Source organism: Thunnus albacares, chromosome 2 (genome assembly GCF_914725855.1).
Source record: "Thunnus albacares chromosome 2, fThuAlb1.1, whole genome shotgun sequence".
In the NCBI taxonomy this organism is placed as follows: domain Eukaryota; kingdom Metazoa; phylum Chordata; class Actinopteri; order Scombriformes; family Scombridae; genus Thunnus; species Thunnus albacares.
In genome coordinates, this window is record NC_058107.1 from 38,212,060 (window position 1) to 38,234,867 (window position 22,808).

Consider the following 22,808-nt stretch of genomic DNA (forward strand, 5'->3'; position numbering starts at 1 on the left):
CGTCACATTATCTTTAACTTCACCTGGTTCAACATTGGGCTTGAAAATAAGGGAAATTTTGAGGAACTCCAACTAACCGTAATTTTGACATGAAAAGCATTTCCTCTCTCAGCTCAGAGTACAGAGTTGTTGTGTAGTGTTAGTGCCTGTATTAATATATATATATATAAAAATCTCCTTCTTACCCGCCTCTCATGGGGGGGGGGGGGGTGTGTCTTCCTCAAGCTCGGGTCCTCTACCAGAGTTCTGGGAGTTTGAGTGTTCTGCACAGTATCTTAGCTGTTCCTAGGACTGTGCTCTTCTGGACAGAGACCTCAGATGTTGTACCTGGAATCTGCTGGAGCCACTCTCTCAGTTTGAGGGTCACAGCCCCCAGTGCTCCAATTACCACTGGCACCATTGTTGCCTTCACTCCCCACATCTTTTCTAGCTCCTCTTTCAGCCCTTGGTATTTTTCAAGCTTGTCGTGTTCCTTCTTCTTGATGGTGCTGTCGCTTGGGATTGCTACGTCTATCACCACTGCCTTCTTCTGTTGTTTGTCAATCAACACAATGTCCAGTTGGTTAGCCATTACCAGTTTGTCAGTCTGGATCTGGAAGTCCCACAGGATCTTGGCTTGGTCATTCTCAACCACCTTAGGAGGTGTCTTCCATTGTGACCTTGGGACCTCCAACCCATACTCAGTGCAGATGTTCCTGTACACTATGCCAGCCACTTGGTTATGGCGTTCCATGTACGCTGTTCCTGCCCGCATCTTACACCCTGCTATTATGTGCTGAACTGTCTCAGGAGCGTCTTTGCACAGCCTGCACCTGGGGTTCTGTCTGGTGTGGTAGATCCCCGCCTCTATTGATCTTGTACTGAGTGCCTGTTCTTGTGCTGCCATGATTAATGCTTCTGTGCTGTCCTTCAGTCCAGCCTTTTCCAGCCACTGGTAGGATTTCTTGATATCAGCCACTTCTTCTATCTGTCAGTGGTACATGCAGTGTAGGAGCTTGTCCCTCCATGATGGTTCCTCCTCCTCCTCTGCATCATCAGGTTTCTGCTGCCTGAGGTATTCACTTAGCAGTTCATCTTTGGGGGCCATCTTCTTGATGTATTCCTGGATGTTGGTTGTTTTTTCCTGGACAGTGGCTCTGATGCTCACCAGTCCTCGACCTCCCTCGTTCCACTTAGTGTACAGTCTCAGGGTGCTGGACTTGGGATGAAACCCTCCATGCATTGTGAGGAGCTTCCTTGTCTTGATATCAGTGGCCTCTATCTCCTCCTTTGGCCAGCTTACTATACCAGCAGGGTATCTGATTACTGGCAGGGCGTACGTGTTGATGGCTCGTATCTTGTTCTTCCCATTCAGCCGACTTTTCAGGACCTGCCTTACTCTGTGTAGGTATTTGGCTGTGGCTGACTTCCTTGTGGCCTCCTCAAGGTTCCCATTTGCCTGCGGGATCCCAAGGTATTTGTAGCTGTCCTGAACATCTGCAATGCTGCCTTCTGGTAGCTCAACCCCCTCTGTCCTGATCATCTTCCCTCTCTTCGACACCATCCGACCACACTTATCTAGTCCAAATGACATTCTGATGTTGTTGCTGTAGATCCTGGTGAGGTGGATCAGTGAGTCAATGTCTCGCTCATTCCTGGCATACAGCTTGATGTCATCCATGTAGAGGAGGTGACTGATGGTTGTTCCACTTCGGAACCGGTACCTGTAGCCACTCTTTCAGATGATCTATGCAGAACAGCAGCGGGGATAGTGCATCACCTTGGTATATGCCGCACTTGATGGTAACTTGTGCAATTGTCATTTTCCACAGCTTGACGAAGGCTCTTAGTGTCCTGTTAATGTTGTACATTTCCAAGCATTCCAGTATCCATGTGTGTGGCATTGAGTCATAGGCTTTCTTGTAGTCAATCCAGGCGGTGCACAGGTTGGTCTGCCTGGTCTTGCAGACTTTGGGTGACTGCTCCACTAGCCACTGAGCATTGGTGTTATGTGATGCCCTGGGAGGATCTGTTCTCATGTTATTACCTTGCCACTGGTTCGGATGGTTCACTGGAGAACATCCTATTTATTTTCCTGGCTTCTGCTTCTCCTGTGTATCTCTTCAGGTGGGTAGCCAGAGCTGTGAGCCTTTGCTCGGCAGTCTTCAATGCCTCAGGTATAGTATAGACAGTTTGTTGTACTTCCTAGGTATCCCTTTCATCCCCACACCCTTCTGTAGCTCTGAGAGTTGACTAACTTCTCTCTGTGTTGCCTTGATCTTGGCCTCCAGCCTCCTTCTGGACTCTGAACTCATATCAAACCCGACGCTCAGGAATTTTCAGCCTCAGATGTGACTGAATGGAAATGATGACAAATTATGTCAAAATGACTAGTCGTTAATATAACTATCTGCAGAAGACCCTAACTGATAAACCTAATGAAATAGTCTGTTTCTCCTTTTTATGGCTAAATACATTTTTTTTTATTCTAAAAAATTAACACCTAGATGCTGGTCCACGTTCCACTCACACCACCAACGATCCTGTTTTAGGTTAATTTGTCCCTTTATCAAATAAATCCATGCTGCTAAATGAGGCTTGAGATTTTTGAAAAGTATCAAAATATTAATTCAACACCAAGTACAAAAACAACACACACATCACACCATCTACACACATCAAGCAGACAAACCAGTAAATCACGTCCTTCTCTTATGTCTTGTTTTTGCTTCCTCTGTGTCCTGTAATGGAAAGTCACTCTGAGCTGCTGTTGGACTCTTTCTCCTCCTGCTGCTGACACTTCCCTCCTCCAGAGCTTGCTGGGCTTTTTGGGGGTAATTTTGCTCTTTTCATGGCTGTGTTCCTCTGTTCTGGACATTACAGACTATCTGCTTCCATTCTCACATCTTCTCACTTGTAACCCCCCCCAATCAGCCACTGCCTTGGTTAAACCACATTAGCCACATTAGTTAAATGCCTCTCACGTTAACATCATGCAGATCAGAACCAGCAACACTCAGTACAGTCACAGGCACATCCAGTACCTCGGTTGTCCCATGATGTTCACTACACTGCTGAGTGTTTTTGGTGCGTCAGTCAGGATAATAACTAAACTCGTCCGTCTCCGGCGTGGAGAAGACTCACTCTGAACATCTCTCCACTCGTCCCTCAGTCCTCTCCTCTGTCTGCCTTCCTGCTCCAGCAGCTTATTTTACTTGCGCAGGAGTAAACAGGCGAAAGGGCCGAATGGGCTGCATTCATGTCCAAATAATGCTCCTAAAACCAGAATAATAGCAGCATATCCCACATGTCTTAATCAGAAAATGCTTTATTTGGAATAAGGCCTAATTCGAAATATCCAAACAGAAAATGCTGTTTACATGACCTGTATAGTGGAATATTAGTGTGCATGTAAACGTCCCCACTCATACAAGTCAAATGAGAGTAAGAGATGTATTACGTCTCCCCAGTGGTGCAGTCAGTGAGTCGCCTTTTCTGGGGATACAAAGGTTGAGGGTTTGAATCCCCAGGTTGCCAAGTCCTGCTTTCTAACAATGTAGAGATTCATTCATGTTTTCTTCTGAAGGTGCTGTGCTCTAGTTTTTTCCCTCCTTAATGATATGCACCTTTTGGTTTTATTTGAGCTTCATAACAGAACATTGTACTAAACAGTTGTTTGCTCATTAGTTTGTTATTCACATGAACTAAAATCCACCAGAATGCAGGAAATCAAGTCTTTGTAACTAAAATGTTCCTAGTGGGAACTCTCAGACCTCCACTTAAGCCTGACTGGGACTATATTTCACGCTACAACTGGCCTGAATGATTTTCCCAGTCAGCCAATGTCATTAAACATGATTTGAGCCTATTACCTGATTTAACCATAAAATAATGCTTTAAATACTTTAATAAACCCAAACAGATCTACACATGCAGCTGAACGGTGTTTACATTTAATCTGTAGGTGAAAAAAGTTTAAAATAGCAACAATATTAATGGTTAAGTTAAAGGAACATTAGGTCATACTGTACACACACAATATAACCACGAAATCTCATCTTCAAATTTATGATGGCATCAATATTAACCGTGCTGCACGCTTGCTGTTAGCCATCAGATATGATCAGAAACACAACATTTCAGGATATGTTGACAATTAATCGCACTTGGTGTATCTGAACTGTTACTAACAGTTTTACATCTCTTTAATGGATTTTACATCAACTTTTCATGTTACTGGGTTTCAAAGGCTGAATTTAGCTAACGTTAACACAAAACAACAGCAATTCTAGCTAACGTTAGCACAAAACAACAGCTAGGAAAACTCACCAACTACCAACTGTTCTCTGTAGAAATGATTGAGTGCAGTTGTTGAGAGTTATATTAACATTATACGGTGTATATTTTTAATAACTTTACTCACTGCTCTCTCACTAACTCTCAGGTTGCAGATGTTGATGCTAAAGGCCTTTACACACCAGGCTTTTTATTCACACAGAACGTGAATATTATGAGGTGAAAAAGCAGTTTTCACACAGCGAGTAAAAGCATCAACCAATCAAAGTGTAATCTACACACACAGCTGTTTATTGTGAAGGCCAACGTGGGATGTTGACGTGAGATAAATATTCTGCTGGATGTGTTTTTAACTACGGTGGGCGGGAAATAAAGCCAATGAATCAATATTGATTCAAATATCATATTCATCATCATGTATTTATAAACTGTGGATTTCTTCCCGTGGAGCTGACATGTCAGTCAGTCCGGTGAAGGCAGTTTGGTCGGCTGCTTGAGCAGAATGAATCGTCACAAAGTTGTGTTTCTGATGCAAATTTGTATCACTGCCAGTGTGAATAGTTTTAATGTGAGTAAGTATTTTGCATTATCATGACATTTATTAAAAGAAACAAAAGAGCATTCTGAGAGGACAAAGTTGAACAAAAAAGACTTATTTACATTTCTCTGTGTTCTCCTCTGGCTCCATCGCTCTTCTCCTCTCTACCTGCCTCAGGTCCAAAGTCTTCCCTTCATAAAGGACACAAAAGTGTTCTTTCTTATGGTTGATGGTGTGCTGGCTTTATCCAAACTCTTTCTGTGCAGGCTGGCCACACCTTTGGCAGACCCTAAGTTTATGAGGCTTCAGGCTGCTCGCTGTCCTGTTGCTTCTTCAGCCTCCACAGGGTCGTCAGGGGGATTTTGATGTCTTTCGCTGCCCTGACCTCCTGCAGCCACTGCTGTTGCGTCCTTCCACCAGGCCCAAACTCCAGAGAACAGAAAAACTGTCCTCCATAAAATGCGTGCCGGTTGTCCAGTTGCCTGTTTTTTCGTCTTGCTTTTTTGTGCTGCATCTGGTGTAGACTTTTGTATGGGTCTAGGCGAAACCATAACTATTTGGATAAATGCCCAAATTGTAGGTTTGAAGAACAGTGTGGAGAGTTTAGCATGCTCGCATCACAGAGTATGAATGTTGGAATTTTCTCTGTCTACGTTATTGGTGAGCCGTTGTGAAATAAGAGATTCCCCATCTGACACCTGTGTCTCGACCATCTGATTCCTCTCTTGTCCACCTCTTTCTGCCACAACAATACTTTAAATACTTTGATAAACCCAAACAGATCTACACATGCAGCTGAACGCCATTTTTGTTTGATTCGCAGGCAGAAAAAGTGTAAAATACCAACAATGGTTCCTTATATGTTTTGACATCTTCTGCTGCCCTGATCTCCTGCAGCCACTGCTGTGACGTCCTTCCTCCTCCACAGAACAGAAAAAACTGTCCCCTATAGAACGTGTGCCTGGTGTCGAGGTCTCTGGGTTCACCACAGATGTTGCAGGAGTCCCCAGGCTTCCGCTGTGTGATTCCCTGAGCTTTGGAGAGGACCTCCCTGTCCTCCTCTGTCCTCTTCTTCCTCTTGTACAACGTCAACCTTGTGGGTTTTGTGAATGTTGAGGAGCCTGCAGAGGTGGAGGCAAGGATCCTCTCCTGTGGATGCCTTCCTCAGCTTCACTGACGTCTGGCAAGAGAACATTAAATTGTCATTTCAATAATACTTTTCTTGAAATGAAATGAAATATAAAATGTTTGCACAAGTATGCCAGCTACTGTACACACCTTTTCTTTTCTTGTCAGCCTCCTGCTCCAGGTGCCTGGTTTTTTGTTTCACCTTTTCGTGCTCCATCCTGCACAGAAGGAAAGTACATATTTTAAGGTTCAAACAGTACAATACAGTGAGAATTATGAGACAATGACAAAGTCATACATCAAGCTCTAACCTGAGAAACCGATCCAAACAAAAACTTCTGCATCACTGTCACAGTGATGAAACAATTCTGAAACAGTGAAATAATCAGGATAATGTCAGGCAGCTTTTTGAACCAAATGTCCAGAAAACCAGGTTTCCTTCAACCAATCAGCATTCTCTCGCTGCATTTTACAGCAGCACTTTCTGGCCAACGGTCATCAATGTCACCTGTTGAAGGCCAGACACCTGTGTGAGACGAGGAGGTTACAATCCACCTGAAAGACTTCACAGGAGGCCACGGGGTGAATGAATGGGCTGCAGTGTGAGAATGAATGACACCAAACATTAAAAAGGTACTGATAAAAGAACCAGTAACATGGGAGCTTTTGTAGAAACTGGAAAGTATCTGAAATGTCTCTTCTTCAGTGAGAGATTTCTAACAGATACAAAATACTTCAATAAGAAAGAAATACAAATAAATTCAATACAAAAGGTTTTGAGGACAAGTGTTTTGTGCAAAATGAGTTACAGTTTGTGCTGTTTGTGCCACAGTCTGAACAGAGGGTGGCAGCAATGTCCCACAGTATTTATATAACAATGAAGGTCTAATATGTGACATTAATAACAGCTGTAGCAGACGACTGTCTGGTCCTCAGTCAACACTGTTTGCAATACAAAGACAGAACTGATGTGTCGACCTTCATGACACAATAGGACAGGAATCTAAAGTGTGATTGTGTTCTTCATTCAGGACTCTATTATGTTCCATTATGTATAGTCTGTCTGTACAGAACAATATAATAGTGATGTGTGTAACAGAGAAATGCAGTTGAACTTTGTACAGCACTTTATGTATGTAAAATATTCACAAGTAATGTCTGATGTATTTACAATGTTTACAATAATTATTTACAGTATATCAGTATTTTTATTTGAAATATTTACCCACCTGCTTTCAGTTCATGCAGTTTTCTGGCTTGAAGGCAGCCTGGCAGGCTGGGCGGCTTCAGTCTGCAGGCAACAAGATGAACATGGCTATCAGAGACGGGTCATTTCAAAATGTAACAGCAGCAATAATGAACTAGTGATAACAATGATGTGAGGTTGATGTTTGAAGCATGTCACTGTGTATAATATCAGTTAACCTTTGACCTTTTTGGGGTCCTGACTCCTCGGCCCGGGAGCAAATGTGCTCTCCTCTGTAGCGACTGTGGCCGTATTCTTTGGTCTTTGGCGCCACAGCGCTTGCACAAAAAGTGCTCGAAGGTCTTTCTGGACTTTTTGAGGAGAGCGCCGTCTCTGCAGCTCCTCCCGGACCTTCCTCTGCCAGGCTGTGGAGTGGGGAACACTGGCGGCAGAGGTGGAGGCAGAAAGGGTGTCTGTCATGGAGGAGGAGGAGGCTGCAGTGGCGCTGGCGGTGATGACGTCATACAATTCTGGTGCCAGGGGCCCTCAGCGAGTGGCGGCCTGACCAGAGGCGTCCTCCGGCAGATGGAAAGCCAGAGGCTGGTCAGGCCCAGCTGCTCTGCTGCGGTCTGCTCGCCACTGGTCCCTGGAACAGCTACGTGCACCATTTCCATCATCATCGCATTGCCCCTCTTGTTGTGCCTAATGGAAATAAATTCAATCATACTGATCATCATCAGCATCTCCCTCCACCGTTAACATTCTTACAATCACACAAGTCTTACCACTGCAGAAGGGTCTGGTGGTTGACCTCATAAAGCTGGAGGTTGGTGGCTGCCGTGAGGTCCTTGCTGTTGTAGACATTGTCTCTGATGAGACAGTCGTCCCTCTTGACAGCCGCCCAGCGTTGACCTGGACCCCAGCGATAGTACGGCCCTCACAGTGTAAGCGGCACAGCTCTAAAAACATGGCCTCCACCATCCTGCCAGCTTTTAGAGACTGTGCTGCATCCGTGCCCTGGCCAATGTAGGACCTGCACAGGGAAGGAGAGAGAGCGCTCTGTTAGACCCCTGACCCACACGGCTAGTAATTAACATTTATTCATTAGTAAATCATTTCTATTATATTATATTGTATTTATTATATCTTACCTCTTACCTACCTTCCATAGCTCCTATTGTTCTCCATGCTATTTTATTATTGTTTTTTTTAATTTTGTTTATTTATGTTTGCTATGATCGTAAAGTTTTTGTAAATATTCTTTAGCAATGTTGTATGTAGTCATGCAAATAAAGCCAATTGAATTGACATTGAGAGAGATGTTCTGTGTTTTCGTGCTCCTCCTTGCACCTGCTCTGCATTTGTTCTCGTCAGCCCTGCTCTCAGTGTCTTCCCAGCCTATCAGCTCCCAGCTCATCACCTGTTCCTCATTGTCTGATTAGTTTAGTTTGTATTTAAGTCCTGGTTTTCTGTTCAGTCCTGTTTGATCATTTCTTCTATTTGCCCTGTTCTGTTCTGACCATTTCAAGATTAAAGAGGATTTTCTGTCAACTCTCTTCTCTGTCAACATTCCAGTCTCTGCATTTGGGTCCATTTCTGCTACACTACGTGACAGTATAGTGAAATAATAAAAAAGCATTTTAGTTGCAGATGGTACACTTGACAAGGTAGGCCTGTCTCAAAGGGCCGCTCTGCATGCAAAACGAGCTCTTCCTAGACAGGTTACCTGCGTACTTCCTGGGCTGGGTGTAATTTTCAACCAGCGTCAGACTCAGGAACTCTTTGGTGAGCTGATTGAAGCTGTGCTGTAGCTGGGCATTATAGCAATGCCTATGGTCTATGGTGCAGCAGAGGAGACAGGAGAATTAGCTGAAATGGTAGAGCACTTGCTTAGCATTCTCTAGAAGACCCTTGACCCTTTGTTTCTCCTTGTCAGTAAGATACAACTTTCCTCTGCATCCGTCCACATGACACCCATTTATGACATTCCAGGAACCTTATTCTGCACCACAATCAATATCATAATTAGTCAGATTCATTGATACTGAGAAAATATTTAAGCTGAAGTTTGAAAACAGCCTGAGAAACATGAACTGACATTCTGAAGCAGAAGAGGAGAAGCAGCTGAGAGTTGGAGCTTCACATTCTGTGCTTCACACAGGGGAATTAGCTCAAATGGTAGAGCGCTCGCTTAGCATGCGAGAGGTAGCGGGATCGATGCCCGCATTCTCCAGAAGGTTTTCCCTCTGTGTATATGTAGTATCCCCAAGAACATTATCGTGCACAACTACAAATAACCCAATCTGTACAATTCATTCAGGATTCACATATTCAGTTGCCATGTCAACTGACTTCATTGTGTTTCATAGATTTTCCAAACAGTGACATGAGTGAATGGACATTTAAACAGTGTCAACAGACGAGGTGGCCGAGTGGTTAAGGCGATGGACTGCTAATCCATTGTGCTCTGCACGCGTGGGTTCGAATCCCATCCTCGTCGAGTCAACTTCACTTTAACCTGCTGTATTTACATGTCATCAAGCTAACTGGCTCCATGATTAAGATGATGATATAAAGCAGTAAATTCTCCTACAGAAGTCGTCCTTGGAAACTGTTTGGAAAAGGGCACTTTCAAAAAATACTTGGCAGGTGATTGGATGAACCATCACTGTCTTACCTTGCTAGGCAGCTGGATTCAAGAGATCACAAGGTCACACAAGAATCCTGATAGGACGTTGATTGGTCCAAACCACTGGTGGTTCAGACACAAGTGCATCAATTGAAGCCTGACAAGATGGATTCTTGCGTGATCTCCTGATGTTGTGATCTCGCGAATCCAGCTGCCTTGCAAGGAAATCTCTGACCTTTTGCATAAACTTTTCTCAACTTCCCTTTGAGTAACAGTGGCAGTTTTTTCAGAGTCCACATCACAATGAAAGGCGTCCTTTTGTGTCTCCAGTGTTGGAGTCTGTATGTGTGAACTGGCTGTTAGATTGTCAGCTATGATTCAATCCTTCCAAAGAGGTTCCTCAACTATTCACACCTTCAGTCCCGTGACTGACCGCTCTCACGACCGCCACGTTACCCGATGTCAACGTGTTTCACAGATTGTCCATACAACGCCACGACTGTATGGACATTAAAACCCTGTCAACAGACGAGGTGGCCGAGTGGTTAAGGCGATGGACTGCTAATCCATTGTGCTCTGCGCACGTGGGTTCGAATCCCATCCTCGTCGAGTCAATTTCACTTTAATCTGCTGTGTTTCCATGTCATCGAGCTGACTGGCTCCATGATTAAGACCTTAGTAGCAGTAAATTCAATTCATCCAATCAGTGGGTCCGGTTCAAGGGGGCAAAATCAATCCACACACCGCTGACCAAGTGTGAGCCTTCTTGGAAGAGATCTCTATGATACCTCGGAGGGAACAGAGAGTCCAAATTGGAGGAAGCTATCGTAGCATGTTGGATGTGTTGCACCACTGACTGGTTTTACCCTCCTCTGTCAGAGTAAAAGCTGCTCCACAACAGACAGCTGCTTTGCACTCAGTTATGAGAGGAGGCCACGATACTGCTACCTCTTTGAATGAGCTGTGTATAAATGTCAAGACGAGGAAACAGAACATAGAGAGAGACTCTGGGAGCTGTTGTGAATGACTAGCAGTGGCCCAGCGTGCTAGCGAATTGGCACTTAGCTGGCCAGCTACAGCAGTTCACCAACCAGCCCTGCGAGTGTCACGACATCACCAAGTTTTCAGCCCCACCTAACAGCCCCTGCAGCCAGGCCTCTCTGCGATGGACAGTTGAATCTCCTGGGACAGTCGGGTATCGCTCTCCCTCTTTCACTCAGGACTTTGTGTCGTTTGGTTCTTATGCTTCATCCAGACCTTTCTGTTTATGATTGTCTAACCCATGTTTAGCTGTAAAATTGGTTTTCCACATTAACTGAACTTTCCCTTCATAAGTAGAAGAAATAGTTAAGTCTTTTGGAGAATGCGAGCGTTGATCCCACTACCTCTCACATGCTAAGCGAGCGCTCTACCATTTGAACTAATTCCCCTACGAAAAGCAGGAACATATCTAGCTCCATGCTGCACTTCTCTCCCTTCCTCCCCTGTGCAAGATTCCTGTTCCTAGAGGGGGAAAAACCTTTATTTGGTGTCTCCACTTAGAAAAGACACCAACGAAACCCTCCAGACCTTCCAGGTCTGTGTGAAGACCTCCCAATCAATTGCGCGCTTCACACCTCTGTTCCAATGCCATCCTCGTCAGGTGATGTTCAATTCAATCTTCTGTCTTTACATGACTACAAGTTGACAAGAAAAGTCACATTTCAAGACTGCAGGGGGGAGTGATTAAAAGTGAAAAGAGTGCTTTCCAGTTTGCTGGGGAATTAGCTCAAATGGTAGAGCGCTCGCTTAGCATGCGAGAGGTAGTGGGATCGATGCCCGCATTCTCCACAAGCCTTTCCCGCTGTCTCTGCGTAATGGTGCCTGTGTCTTTCTCGTGCACTACAGCAAACAACCCCATCTGTGCGGTTAATTCAGAACTGAGATAGAGAGAGTCCTCTTACATGTAAGGTCAGCACTCTGCTGGCATGTCCTTTCTTCCCGCGCATCATTTCTTTCAACCTCCTTCTTGAGTCTTAACTTCTGCATAAAGTTGAATTTTTCTCAACTTCCCTTTGAGCAGCAGTGGCAGTTTTTGAGAGTCCACGTCATACTGAAAGGCGTCCTGTTGTGTCTCCAGTGTTGGAGTCTGCATGTGTGAACGGGCTGTTAGACTGTCAGCTATGATTCAATCCTTCCCAAAAGGCTCCTCAACTATTCACACCTTCAGTCCCGTGACTCTGACCGCTCTCACCACCGCCACGTTAGCCGACGTCAATGCGTTTCACAGATTGTCCATACAACGCCACGGCTGTATGGATTGTATGTATTGAAACCCCGTCAACAGACGAGGTGGCCGAGTGGTTAAGGCGATGGACTGCTAATCCATTGTGCTCTACACGCGTGGGTTCGAATCCCATCCTCGTCGAGTCAGCTTGACTTTAGTCTGCTGCGTTTACATGTCGTGGAGCTAACCGGCTCCATGACTAAGGCCTCCATGCGGCAGCATTGAAGGCAGTGAATTCAACTCATCTAATCACAGGGTCCGGTCAAGGAGGGGAAATCAATCCGCACACCAGCGACCAATCGCAAGCCCTCTTGCAAGCGCTCCCTGTGATACTTGAGTGGGGGGCGGGGGGAACAGAGAGTCCAAAACGGAGGCAGCTATCCTAGCCTGTTGGATGCCTTGCACCGCTGGCGTTTTTTTAACCCTCCTCTGTCAAATCAAAGCTGCTGCACAACAGAGAGCTGCTTTGCACTCAGTTATGAGAGGAGGCCACGATACTGCTACCTCTTTGAATGAGCCGTGTATAAATGTCAAGACGAGGAAACGGAACAGCGGAGAGAAAACAGAGAGAAACTCTGGGAGCTGCTGTGAATGACTAGCGGTGGCCCAGCCGGCTAGCGAGTTAGCGCTTAGCTGGCCAGCTACAGCAGCTCACCAACCAGCCCCGTGAATGTCACTACGCCACCAAGTTTTCCGCCCCACCTAACAGCCCCTGCAGCCAGGCCTCTCTGCGATGGACAGTCGGGTCTCCCGGGACCTCTTTCCTTCTCCCGCTCTCTCTCCCTCTTCCACTCGGGACTTTGTGTCCTTCGGGTCCTATGGATGCCTCATCCAGACCTTTCTGATTACGACTGTCTTACCCACGTTCAGATGCAAAACCGCTCTCCACGTTAGCTAGACTTTCCCTACATAAGTAGAAGAAATGCCTAAAAGCCTTTTGGAGAATGCGGGCGTCGATCCCGCTACCTCTCACATGCAAAGCGAGCGCTCTACCATTTGAGCTAATTCCCCTACCAAGAAAGGGAAGCTATCTAGTTCCGTGCTGCACTTCCCTTCCTTCCTCCCCTGTGGAGGATTCGTGATACTGGAGGGGGAAAAAAACCTATCTTTATTTGGTGTCTCCACTTAGGAAAGACACCCATGAAACCCTCCAGACCTTCCAGGTCTGTGTGAAGACCTCCCAATCAATTGCGCTCTTCACGCCTCTGTTCCAACGCCATCCTCGTCAGGTGATGTTCAATTCAATCTTCTGTCTTTACACGACTACAAGTTAACAAGAAAAGCCACATTTCACGACTGCAGGGGGGAGTGATCAAAAGTGAAGAGAGTGCTTTTTAGACGACAGGGGAATTAGCTCAAATGGTAGAGCGCTCGCTTAGCATGCCAGAGGTAGCGGGATCGACGCCAGCATTCTCCACAAGCCTTTCCCGCTGTCTCTGCGTAATGGTGCCTGGGACTTTCTCCTGCACTACAGCAAACAACCCCATCTGTGCGGTTAATTCAGAGGTGAGATAGAGAGAGTCCTCTTACATGTAAGGTCAGCACTCTGCTGGCATGTCCTTTCTTCCCGCGCATCATTTCTTTCAACCTCCTTCTCGAGTCTTAACTTCTGAATAAAGTTGAATTTTTCTCAACTTCCCTTTGAGCAGCAGTGGCAGTTTTTGAGAGTCCACGTCATACTGAAAGGCGTCCTGTTGTGTCTCCAGTGTTGGAGTCTGCATGTGTGAACGGGTTGTTAGACTGTCAGCTATGATTCAATCCTTCCGAAAAGGCTCCTCAACTATTCACACCTTCAGTCCCGTGACTCTGACCGCTCTCACCACCGCCACGTTAGCCGACATCAATGCGTTTCACAGATTGTCCATACAACGCCGCGGCTGTATGGACATTAAAACCCCGTCAACAGACGAGGTGGCCGAGTGGTTAAGGCGATGGACTGCTAATCCATTGTGCTCTGCACGTGTGGGTTCGAATCCCATCCTCGTCGAGTCAGCTTGACTTTAGTCTGCTGCGTTTACATGTCGTCGAGCTAACTGACTCCATGATTAAGGCCTCCATGCGGCAGCATTTAAAGCAGTGAATTCAACTCATCTAATCAGAGGATCCAGTCAAGGAGGCAAAATCAATCCACACACCAGCGACCAATCGCAAGCCCTCTTGAAAAAGCTCCTTATGATACCAATGGGCTCTTCTCATTTCTCTATTTTGTGCCTCCTTGTCTCCGTCCTCCTGCCGTGACCCAGAAATCGATCTCAGTGCACAATGTTTAAGGATGTCTCAATTCCTAAAATGCATCTCGAGGAGAGAGGAGGCTTGCTGGAGGATCTGTGAGCGAGGATGCACAGGTGTATCCTTGGCAGAAGTTTTCTCGACACCTGTGAGGTACAAAAGAGGCGTGACACAGCTGGAATATACAAACCATGGCGGGAGCAGGACTCTACAAATGCTAACCTTCTTCCCCTCACCGTTTGTGTAGAGTCTCATTAGGCGATGTTCTAACGGCATTCCTCAATAACATTTCACCTTAACATTAGTTATTGTAGCAGGATAGATATTTTCCCAGCTTGGGTGATTGCGGCCGTTCCATTGGTTCCCCTGGCCCAATCAAGAGGGAGGCCAATCTATAAAGGGGAGAGGTGTCCATCTCTCTGCCTCTCACTCTTTGGCTTTGGAGGGCATGCCCACTTCCGGCGGCTGCGCTTCCATCTGATTGTAGCTCACCGGTTGCAGGTAAATGTGTACTGGCTGCACTGTTTGCGTTGGTTTAAAGTGTTTGGTTGGTGCTTCATGATTTTCATCATCGCAGAATTTTTGCTGACTCCCCCCTGCCCCCCGGTCTGCCAGAACCTGGTGTTTGATGCATCGTTAACGCCCGTTAACAGATCGCTTGTTGGACAGTATGTATGCCTCAAGCTCTGTCTCCTCAAGCCTCCACTTTTTTAGCCTGCCTGTGTTAACAGGGCTCTGTTTACCATAGGTATGGTTAGCCATCACAGCTAACCTTAGCCTCAGGCTCCATCTGCTCTGCCTGGTCTGGTGTGGTGCTGCACGGTGCGGCTGTCCTGGGTCTGTGGGGCCTGCTGTCCTCTCCAGCCGCTGCCACGGCTGCAACAGCTCATCGATCTGCGCTCTGGAGCGGGTGTGTGTCGACCTGCTGGCAGCCAGAGTCTGGGTCCCAATTGTGGGGTTAATTTAATTTAATTTGATCAACTTTGGGTTGAGTTATCTCTTCTTTTGGTTTCTTATTCAGTTGGGTATGGTTTGTGGTTTATTTTATTTTATTTCTATGTAGTGCATGATACTGTAATCTGTAACTGTTGTTGCTTTCAATGTATGTAATTGCAACCTTGAGCTGTTTCTACATCAATTTTGACAGACATTTTTCTGGACTGTATAGATATGATCTCTTGCCTTTATGTATTGGTGCTGACAACTGGTATCTTAATGTCTCCTGAAACTCATAAATTCAATAGCAATTGCTATTTACATGTGAGTGGACACCTGTTGTGACCTACTAACCTGAACTACTTTCTGACACATCTCTTGTATCACACAGGGAAATTCTTCAGAAGATGGCCCTTGCATGTGTTGTCACCCCCACACAAGTGGCAAAAAACTGGGACAACCTAAAACGTAAATTTAAGGTATGGTTAAAATGTTACTGGCAAATGCTCACTGACGTGTGATGTTTCCCCTTGGATACATGTTTGTCCGTGAACCTCATTTTTATGTCTGCTCAGCGAACTGTTGGATAACTTGCTTGTGTTCCTGTAGGAGTTGAGATGCTCCGCAGCTGGGACGGGGACTGACAGAGGAGAGGCCACAGCAGCCACATGGCCATACTTTTCTGCTATGCATGAGGCCATCGATGGGAGGCCATCTATTGATCCTCCCATCGTCATGGACTCAGCAGAAACTTTTGCAAGTGTGGATGCTGTGGCTCAACATCAACTGAGGCTGCCCAGAGCCAGGAGACGGTGTCTTGCTCGGACAGCCATTTAGAGGATGTTGAGCCAGTTGCCCTCCCAGCCAAAACAGGTGGTCCCAGGTCCTGCAGTTCTTAGAGGACGCAGCAAAAGAGGAGGAGCACTTCAACCGAAATCACCAGACCTTGCAAGAAAATAAAAAGAGGTTCTTAGATGTTTTTGAGGAGCTAGTGACAAAAAGCTAGTGTTTTGGGTTGTGTTCTTTGTGCTTTTTTTATTTTTATTTTTTCTAAAGCTTGATGACTTATGTTGGTTTATGTTCACCTTTCTTCTTGTGATTAAAATCAAGCACGTTGCAAACAAATCAAGCATGCAGCCTTTTTTGGAATTCAAATCCACAACAAAAAAGGGTGTTTAATACCTAAATTTACACTGACATGAGAGGTGATCATTGTCATATTGAAACTGAACATCAGCACATTGACAATTTTGGATTATTCAATCTAATCTGAAATAGTTCTGCCCATAATTAAAACCTGTGCTCTGCGTACAGTAATGCAACATGATGCAATATCAACACTGAACGTTTAAACTGCATGAGACAATGTGATAGCCTGTATTAACATCTCATATAATGTTTAATAATAACCTGTGGGTCTATAAAGGCCTTTGAGATTCTAACAGTAAGTAAGGGCTGTAAATAAACTTGAGCATGGTTCAATGGGAAATTACATTAATGAAAACAAAAATCAGAGTTATGCATGCGGCCAGTGCTCAGAAGTTCTTTTCTGTCAAAAAGATGAAACATAACATCCAAAGGAAAATAACTGGCCATAAAAGAACAAAATCTCATAAATAATTACGTTCATTCAACTCCGCAGGGTTATGGTCAGGAGCTGGGAGTTGGTTTGCCAGTCTGTCTCGCTGGCCTTGTCCACTTTGTTCACTCCTCATTGGATGGGGTGGAGGCCCATCAATCTTCTCCACTCCTTCAGTAGGCTCGAGGATGTCTCCTGTAGTGAGACAGATGTTGTGGAGGACACAGCAAGCAGATGATGACCACAGGAGCAAAGGTACGGTTCACCTCCAGGGCCTTAAATAGTAGGCACCTCCATCGCACCTTCATCATGCTAAAGGTCCACTCTGTTATGTTGTGGGCTTTGGCATGGTGTTGATTGAAGCAGCTCTGTACCCTCCCCTGCACTGGCTCCTCATACGGGGTGATGATGGCTATAGGCTGGTCAGTGTGACGCAGGATGAGCTGAGAGTTGGAGCTTCACAAGCCCTGCTTCACACAGGGGAATTAGCTCAAGTGGTAGAGCGCTTGCTTAGCATGCGAGAGGTAGTGGGATCGATGCCCGTATTCTCCATAAGGCTTTCCTACTCTTTCTACGTGATAGTCCCTGGAACTTTCTCATGCATTACAACAAACAACCCCATCTGTGCAATTAATTCAGAATTGAGATAGAGAGAGTCCTCTTACATGTAACATAACCACTCTGTGTGCATGCTTTTTCTTCCCATGCATCTTTTTTTTCAATGTCCCCCTCTCGTCTTAACTTCTGCATAAAGTTGAACTTTTCTCAACTTCCCCTTGAGCAGCAGTGGCAGTTTTTGAGAGTCCACGTCATAATGAAAGGCGTCCTGTTGTGTCTCCAGTTTTCAAGTCTGTATGTGTGAACGGGCTGTTAGACTGTCAGCTATGATTCAATCCTTCCGAAAAGGCTCCTCAACTATTCACACCTTCAGTCCTGTGACTCTGACCGCTCTCACGACCGCCAAAGAGATTTTTTCACAGATTGTCCATACAACGCCACAACTGTATGGACATTGAAACCTTGTCAACAGACGAGGTGGCCGAGTGGTTAAGGCGATGGACTGCTAATCCATTGTGCTCTGCTCTGCTGCGTTTACATGTCATTGAGCTAACCGGCTCTATCAAGGCCTCCATGCAGCAGCACTTAAAGCAGTGAATGCAACTCAGGATTCGGTAAATCTACACACCACCGACCAATTGCAAGCCTTCTTGGAAGAGCTCCCTATGATACCTCGGAGGGAACAGAGAGTCCAAATTGGAGGAAGCTATCGTAGCGTGTTGGATGTATTGCACCACTGGCTGGTTTTACCCTCCTCTGTCAGAGTAAAAGCTGCTCCACAACAGAGAGCTGCTTTGCACTCAGTTATGAGAGGAGGCCACGATCCTGCTACCTCTTTGAATAAGCTGTGTATAAATGTCAAGACGAGGAAACAAACATAGAGAGAAACTCTGGGACCTGTCAGGTCTCCTGGGACCTCTTTCCTTCTTCCGCTCACTCTCCCTCTTCCACTCAGGACTTTGTGTCATTTGGGTCCTATCGATGCTTCATCCAGACCTTTCTCTTTATGATCGTCTTACCCACGTTCAGCTGTAAAACTGGTTTTCCACATTAAGTGGACTTTCCCTACGTAAGTAGAAGAAATGCCTAAAAGTCTTTTGGAGAATGCAGGCGTCGATCCCGCTACCTCTCACATACAAAGCAAGCATTCCAGCATTTGAGCTAATTCCCCTACGAGAAAAAGGAAGATATCTCGCTCCGTGCTGCACTTCTCTTCCTTCCTCCCCTGTGGAGGATTCGTGTTACTGGAGGGGGAAAAAAAACTATCTTTATTTGGTGTCTCCACTTAGAAAAGACACCAACGAAACCCTCCAGACCTTCCAGGTCTGTGTGAAGACCTCCCAATCAATTGCGCTCTTCACGCCTCTGTTCCAATGCCATCCTCGTCAGGTGATGTTCAATTCTTCTTCTTCTTCTGTCTTTACACGACTACAAGTTAACAAAAAAAGCCACATTTCAAGACTGCAGGGGGAGTGATTAAAAGTGAAAAGAGTGCTTTATTGATCACAGGTAAATTAGCTCAAGTGGTAGAGCGCTCGTTTAGCATGCGAGAGGTAACGGGATTGACACCCACATTCTCCAGAAGTCTTTCCTCCTGTGTCTATGTAATAGTCCCTGGAACTTTCTCATGCACTACAACAAACAATCTCACCTTTACAATTAATTCAGAATTGAGATAGAGAGAGTCCTCTTACATGTAACGTAAGCACTCTGCTTGAATGTCTTTTCTTCCCACACATCTTTTTTTTCAATCTCCCCCTCTCGTCTTAACTTCTGCATGAAGTTGAACTTTTCTCAACTTCCATTTGAGTAGCAGTGGCAGTTTTTGAGAGATCACGTCACAATGAAAGGCTCCTCAACTATTCACACCTTTAGTCATGACTCTGACCACTCTCACGACCGCCATGTTACCCGACATCAATGTGTTTCACAGATTGTCCATACAACGCCACGGCTGTATGGACATTTCAACCCCGTCAACAGACGAGGTGGCCGAGTGGTTAAGGCGATGGACTGCTAATCCATTGTGCTCTGCACGCATGGGTTCAAATCCCATCCTCGTCGAGTCATCCTCACTTGAGCCAGCTGTGTTCACATGTCATTGAGCTAACTGGCTCCATGATTAAGGCCTTGATTTAAAGCACTAAATTTAATTAATCTAATCAGAGGGTCCAGTTCAAGGGGGCAAAAAATATCCACGCACTGCTGACCAACTGCAAGCCTTCTTGAAAGAGCTGTTGTGAATGACTAGCCCTGCCAGCTAGCAAGTTAGCGATTATCTGGCCAGCTACAGCAGTTCACCAACCAGCCCCGTGAATGTCACTACACCAGCAAGTTTTCGTCCCCACCTAACAGCCCCTTAAGCCAGGCCTCTCTGCGATGGACAGTCAGGTCTCCTGGGACCTCTTTCCTTCTCCCACTCGCTCTCCCTTTTTTACTCAGGACTTTGTGTCATTTGGGTCCTATCGGTGCCTCATTCAGACCTTTCTGATTACGATCATCTTACCCATGTTCAGCTGTAAAATTGGTTTTCCACATTAACTGGACTTTCCCTACATAAGTAGAAGAAATAGTCAAGTCTTTTGGAGAATGCGGGCGTCGATCCCACTACCTCTCACATGCGAAGCGAGCGCTCTACCATTTGAGCTAATTCCCCTATGAGAAGTAGGAAGATATCTCGCTCTGTGCTGCACTTCTATCCCTTCCTCCCCTGTGGAGGATTCTTGTTCCTGGAGGGGGGAAAACCTATCTTTATTTGGTGTCTCCACTTAGAAAAGACACCAATGAAACCCTCCAGATCTTCCAGGTCTGTGTGAGGACCTACTAATCCATTGTGGTCTTCACACTGTTCCAATCCCATCTTCATCAATTCATGTTCAATTCAATCTTCTGTCTTTACATGACTGCAAGTTAACAAGAAAAGCCACATTTCAAGACTGCGGGAGGGAGTGATTAAAAGTGAAAAGAGTGCTTTTTAGATGACAGGGGAATTAGCTCAAATGTCTTATGTGTAACGTAAGCGCTCTGCTTGCATGTTTTTTCTTCCCACGCATCTCTTTTTTCAATCTCCCCCTCTTTCTTTCTCCTGTTTGCTCTCCCTCTTTTACTCAGGACTTTGTGGCATTTGGGTCCTATCAGTGCTTCATCCAGACCTTTCTGATTACATTTACATTTTTCATTTAGCGGACGCTTTTATTCAAAGCAACGTACATATGAGACTGATACAACACAAGCAGGGATCTAGTTAGGAGACAACAACATGAGTGAGTGCCATAAAGCTTAAGTTTGGGCCTGATAGGACGTAGATGCCAACAAGCAGTGCAACAAGGCAATGATTAGAGTGCATAGAAGCATGTTTTTTTTTTGTTGTTATTGTTGTTGTTTTTGGGGGTATTTTCTGTTTTGTTTTTCTTGTTTTTTCTCTACCTTCAGTCCATCAAGTGAGGTGTTCGCGAAAGAGCTGGGTCTTTAGTCTTTTCTTAAAGATTGAAAGGAACTCTGCAGATTGAACAGAGTTTGGTAACTCGTTCCACCACCGGGGAACTACAGAGGAGAAGAGTCAAGCTAGTGACTAAGGGCCCTGTTTTGGTACCAGGCGCCTTTCATTGGTAGAGCTTAGTGGGCCGGAGGGAGCGTAGACCTGAATGAGAGAGTTCAGGCAGGCAGGAGCCGTTTTAGTTGCGGTTTTGTAAGCGAGTGTCAGGGTTTTGAATTTGATGCGGGCAGCAACTGGGAGCCAGTGGAGGGATATCAACAGCGGGGTGACATGCTGTTTTGGGCTGACTGAAGACCAGACGCGCCTCTGCGTTCTGGATCATCTGCAGAGGTTTAAGTGTACATGCAGGGAGGCCTGCCAGTAAGGAGTTGCAGTAGTCGATGTGTGACATTACGAGAGCCTGAACCAAGCTCAGGCAGGTAGGGTCTGATCTTCCCGATATTGTACAGGACGAATTGACAAGATCGAGCGACTGAGACAACATGAACCTTAAAGGTTAGTTGGTCATCAATCATGACACCCAAGTTCTGGGCAGACTTTGTGGGCATGAGTTGGGTTGATTCGAGCTGGATGCTGATGTTTTGTTGTATAGAAGGACTGGCTGGCATGACCAGGAGCTCGGTCTTAGCGTGGTTAAGCTGAAGGTGGTGTTCTTTCATCCATGCTGATATATCGGCAAGGCATGAAGAGATCCTAGCTGAGACTGTGTGGTCTTCCGGTGGGAATGACAAGAAGAGCTGGGTCTCGTCAGTATAGCAGTGGTATGAGAAACCATGGAAGTGGATGATTGCGCCAAGTGAGGTGGTGTATACAACGCCACGGCTGTATGGACATTTAAACCCCGTCAACAGACGAGGTGGCCGAGTGGTTAAGGCGATGGACTGCTAATCCATTGTGCTCTGCACGCGTGGGTTCGAATCCCATCCTCGTCGAGTCAGCTTGACTTTAGTCTGCTGCGTTTACATGTCATTGAGCTAACCGGCTCCATGACTAAGGCCTCCATGCGGCAGCATTTAAGGCAGTGAATTCAACTCATCCAATAAGAGGATCCGGTTGAGGAGGCGAAATCAATCCACACACCAGCGACCAATCACAAGCCTTCTTGAAAGAGCTCCCTATGATACTTGGGGGGGGGGGACAGAGAGTCCAAAATGGAGGAAGCTATCCTAACGTGTTGGATGTCTTGCACCGCTGGCTTTTTTTTAACCCTCCTCTGTCAAATCAAAGCTGCTGCACAACAGAGAGCTGCTTTGCACTCAGTTATGAGAGGAGGCCACAATAAAGCTACCTCTTTGAATGAGCCTTGTATAAATGTCAAGACGAGGAAACAGAACATAGAGAGAGACTCTGGGAGCTATTGTGAATGACTAGCTGTAGCCCAGCCGGCTAGTTAGCGCTTAGCTGGCCAGCTACAGCAGTTCACCAACCAGCCCCGTGAATGTCACTACCTCACCAAGTTTTCGGCCCCACCTAACAGCCCCTGCAGCCAGGCCTCTCTGCGATGGACAGTTGAATCTCCTGGGACCTCTTTCCTTCTCCCGCTCTCTCTCCCTCTTTTACTCAGGGCTTTGTATCGTTTGGGTCCTATGGATGCCTCATCCAGACCTTTCTGATTACGATCGTCTTACCCATGTTCAGCTGTAAAACTGGTTTTCCATGTTAGTTGGACTCTCCCTACGTAAGTAGAAGAAATAGTTAAGTCTTTTGGAGAATGCGGGCGTCGATCCCACTACCTCTCACATGCGAAGCGAGCGCGCTACCATTTGAGCTAATTCCCCTACGAAAGAGAAGGAAGATATCTAGTTCCATGCTGCACTTCCCTTCCTTCCTCCCCTGTGGAGGATTCGTGATACTGGAGGGGGAAAAACCTATCTTTATTTGGTGTCTCCACCTAGAAAAGACACCAATGAAACCCTCCAGACCTTCCAGGTCAGTGTGAAGACCTACCAATCCCTTGCGCTCTTCACGCCTCTGTTCCAATGCCATCC

General features: G+C 45.9%; 1 protein-coding gene, 3 long non-coding RNA genes and 7 other non-coding genes across 13 annotated transcripts in view; 9 read left to right on the plus strand and 2 right to left on the minus strand.

The window, feature by feature from the left end:
• Positions 1–3,039, plus strand: part of LOC122970098 (trichohyalin-like) — a 46,221-nt gene extending 43,182 nt beyond the window's left edge. Inside the window, exon 7 of the mRNA XM_044336207.1 lies at positions 2,979–3,039. Coding sequence (XP_044192142.1) covers positions 2,979–3,039 — 61 coding nt within the window. The remainder of the gene's footprint in view (positions 1–2,978) is intronic.
• A 2,253-nt stretch (positions 3,040–5,292) lies between these two features.
• LOC122969342 lies at positions 5,293–6,306 on the minus strand. Its single transcript, XR_006398993.1, has 3 exons — positions 6,253–6,306; positions 6,092–6,159; positions 5,293–5,993 (listed from the first exon to the last, which is right to left on the minus strand). It is a non-coding gene; the product is annotated as an uncharacterized LOC122969342 (long non-coding RNA).
• A 31-nt stretch (positions 6,307–6,337) lies between these two features.
• On the minus strand, positions 6,338–10,199 carry LOC122969324. Of its 2 annotated transcripts, none has more exons than XR_006398987.1 (3): positions 7,913–10,199; positions 7,374–7,829; positions 6,338–7,232 (listed from the first exon to the last, which is right to left on the minus strand). It is a non-coding gene; the product is annotated as an uncharacterized LOC122969324 (long non-coding RNA). The 2 variants fall into 2 exon arrangements; XR_006398989.1 differs by having other exon boundaries at positions 6,338–6,883; positions 7,171–7,829.
• trnaa-agc lies at positions 9,288–9,360 on the plus strand. Its single transcript has one exon. It is a non-coding gene; the product is annotated as a tRNA-Ala (tRNA).
• trnas-gcu lies at positions 9,546–9,627 on the plus strand. Its single transcript has one exon. It is a non-coding gene; the product is annotated as a tRNA-Ser (tRNA).
• Positions 10,200–10,283: 84 nt separating the features above from the next.
• On the plus strand, positions 10,284–10,365 carry trnas-gcu. The gene has a single exon. It is a non-coding gene; the product is annotated as a tRNA-Ser (tRNA).
• Positions 10,366–12,081: 1,716 nt separating this feature from the next.
• trnas-gcu lies at positions 12,082–12,163 on the plus strand. Its single transcript has one exon. It is a non-coding gene; the product is annotated as a tRNA-Ser (tRNA).
• Positions 12,144–17,834, plus strand: LOC122969271. Of its 2 annotated transcripts, none has more exons than XR_006398960.1 (5): positions 12,144–14,752; positions 14,829–14,919; positions 15,000–15,161; positions 15,579–15,666; positions 15,797–17,834. It is a non-coding gene; the product is annotated as an uncharacterized LOC122969271 (long non-coding RNA). The 2 variants fall into 2 exon arrangements; XR_006398961.1 differs by having other exon boundaries at positions 14,867–14,919.
• Positions 13,928–14,009, plus strand: trnas-gcu. The gene has a single exon. It is a non-coding gene; the product is annotated as a tRNA-Ser (tRNA).
• A 1,472-nt stretch (positions 17,835–19,306) lies between the features above and the next one.
• On the plus strand, positions 19,307–19,388 carry trnas-gcu. Its single transcript has one exon. It is a non-coding gene; the product is annotated as a tRNA-Ser (tRNA).
• Positions 19,389–21,670: 2,282 nt separating this feature from the next.
• Positions 21,671–21,752, plus strand: trnas-gcu. The gene has a single exon. It is a non-coding gene; the product is annotated as a tRNA-Ser (tRNA).
• Positions 21,753–22,808: the final 1,056 nt, after the last annotated feature.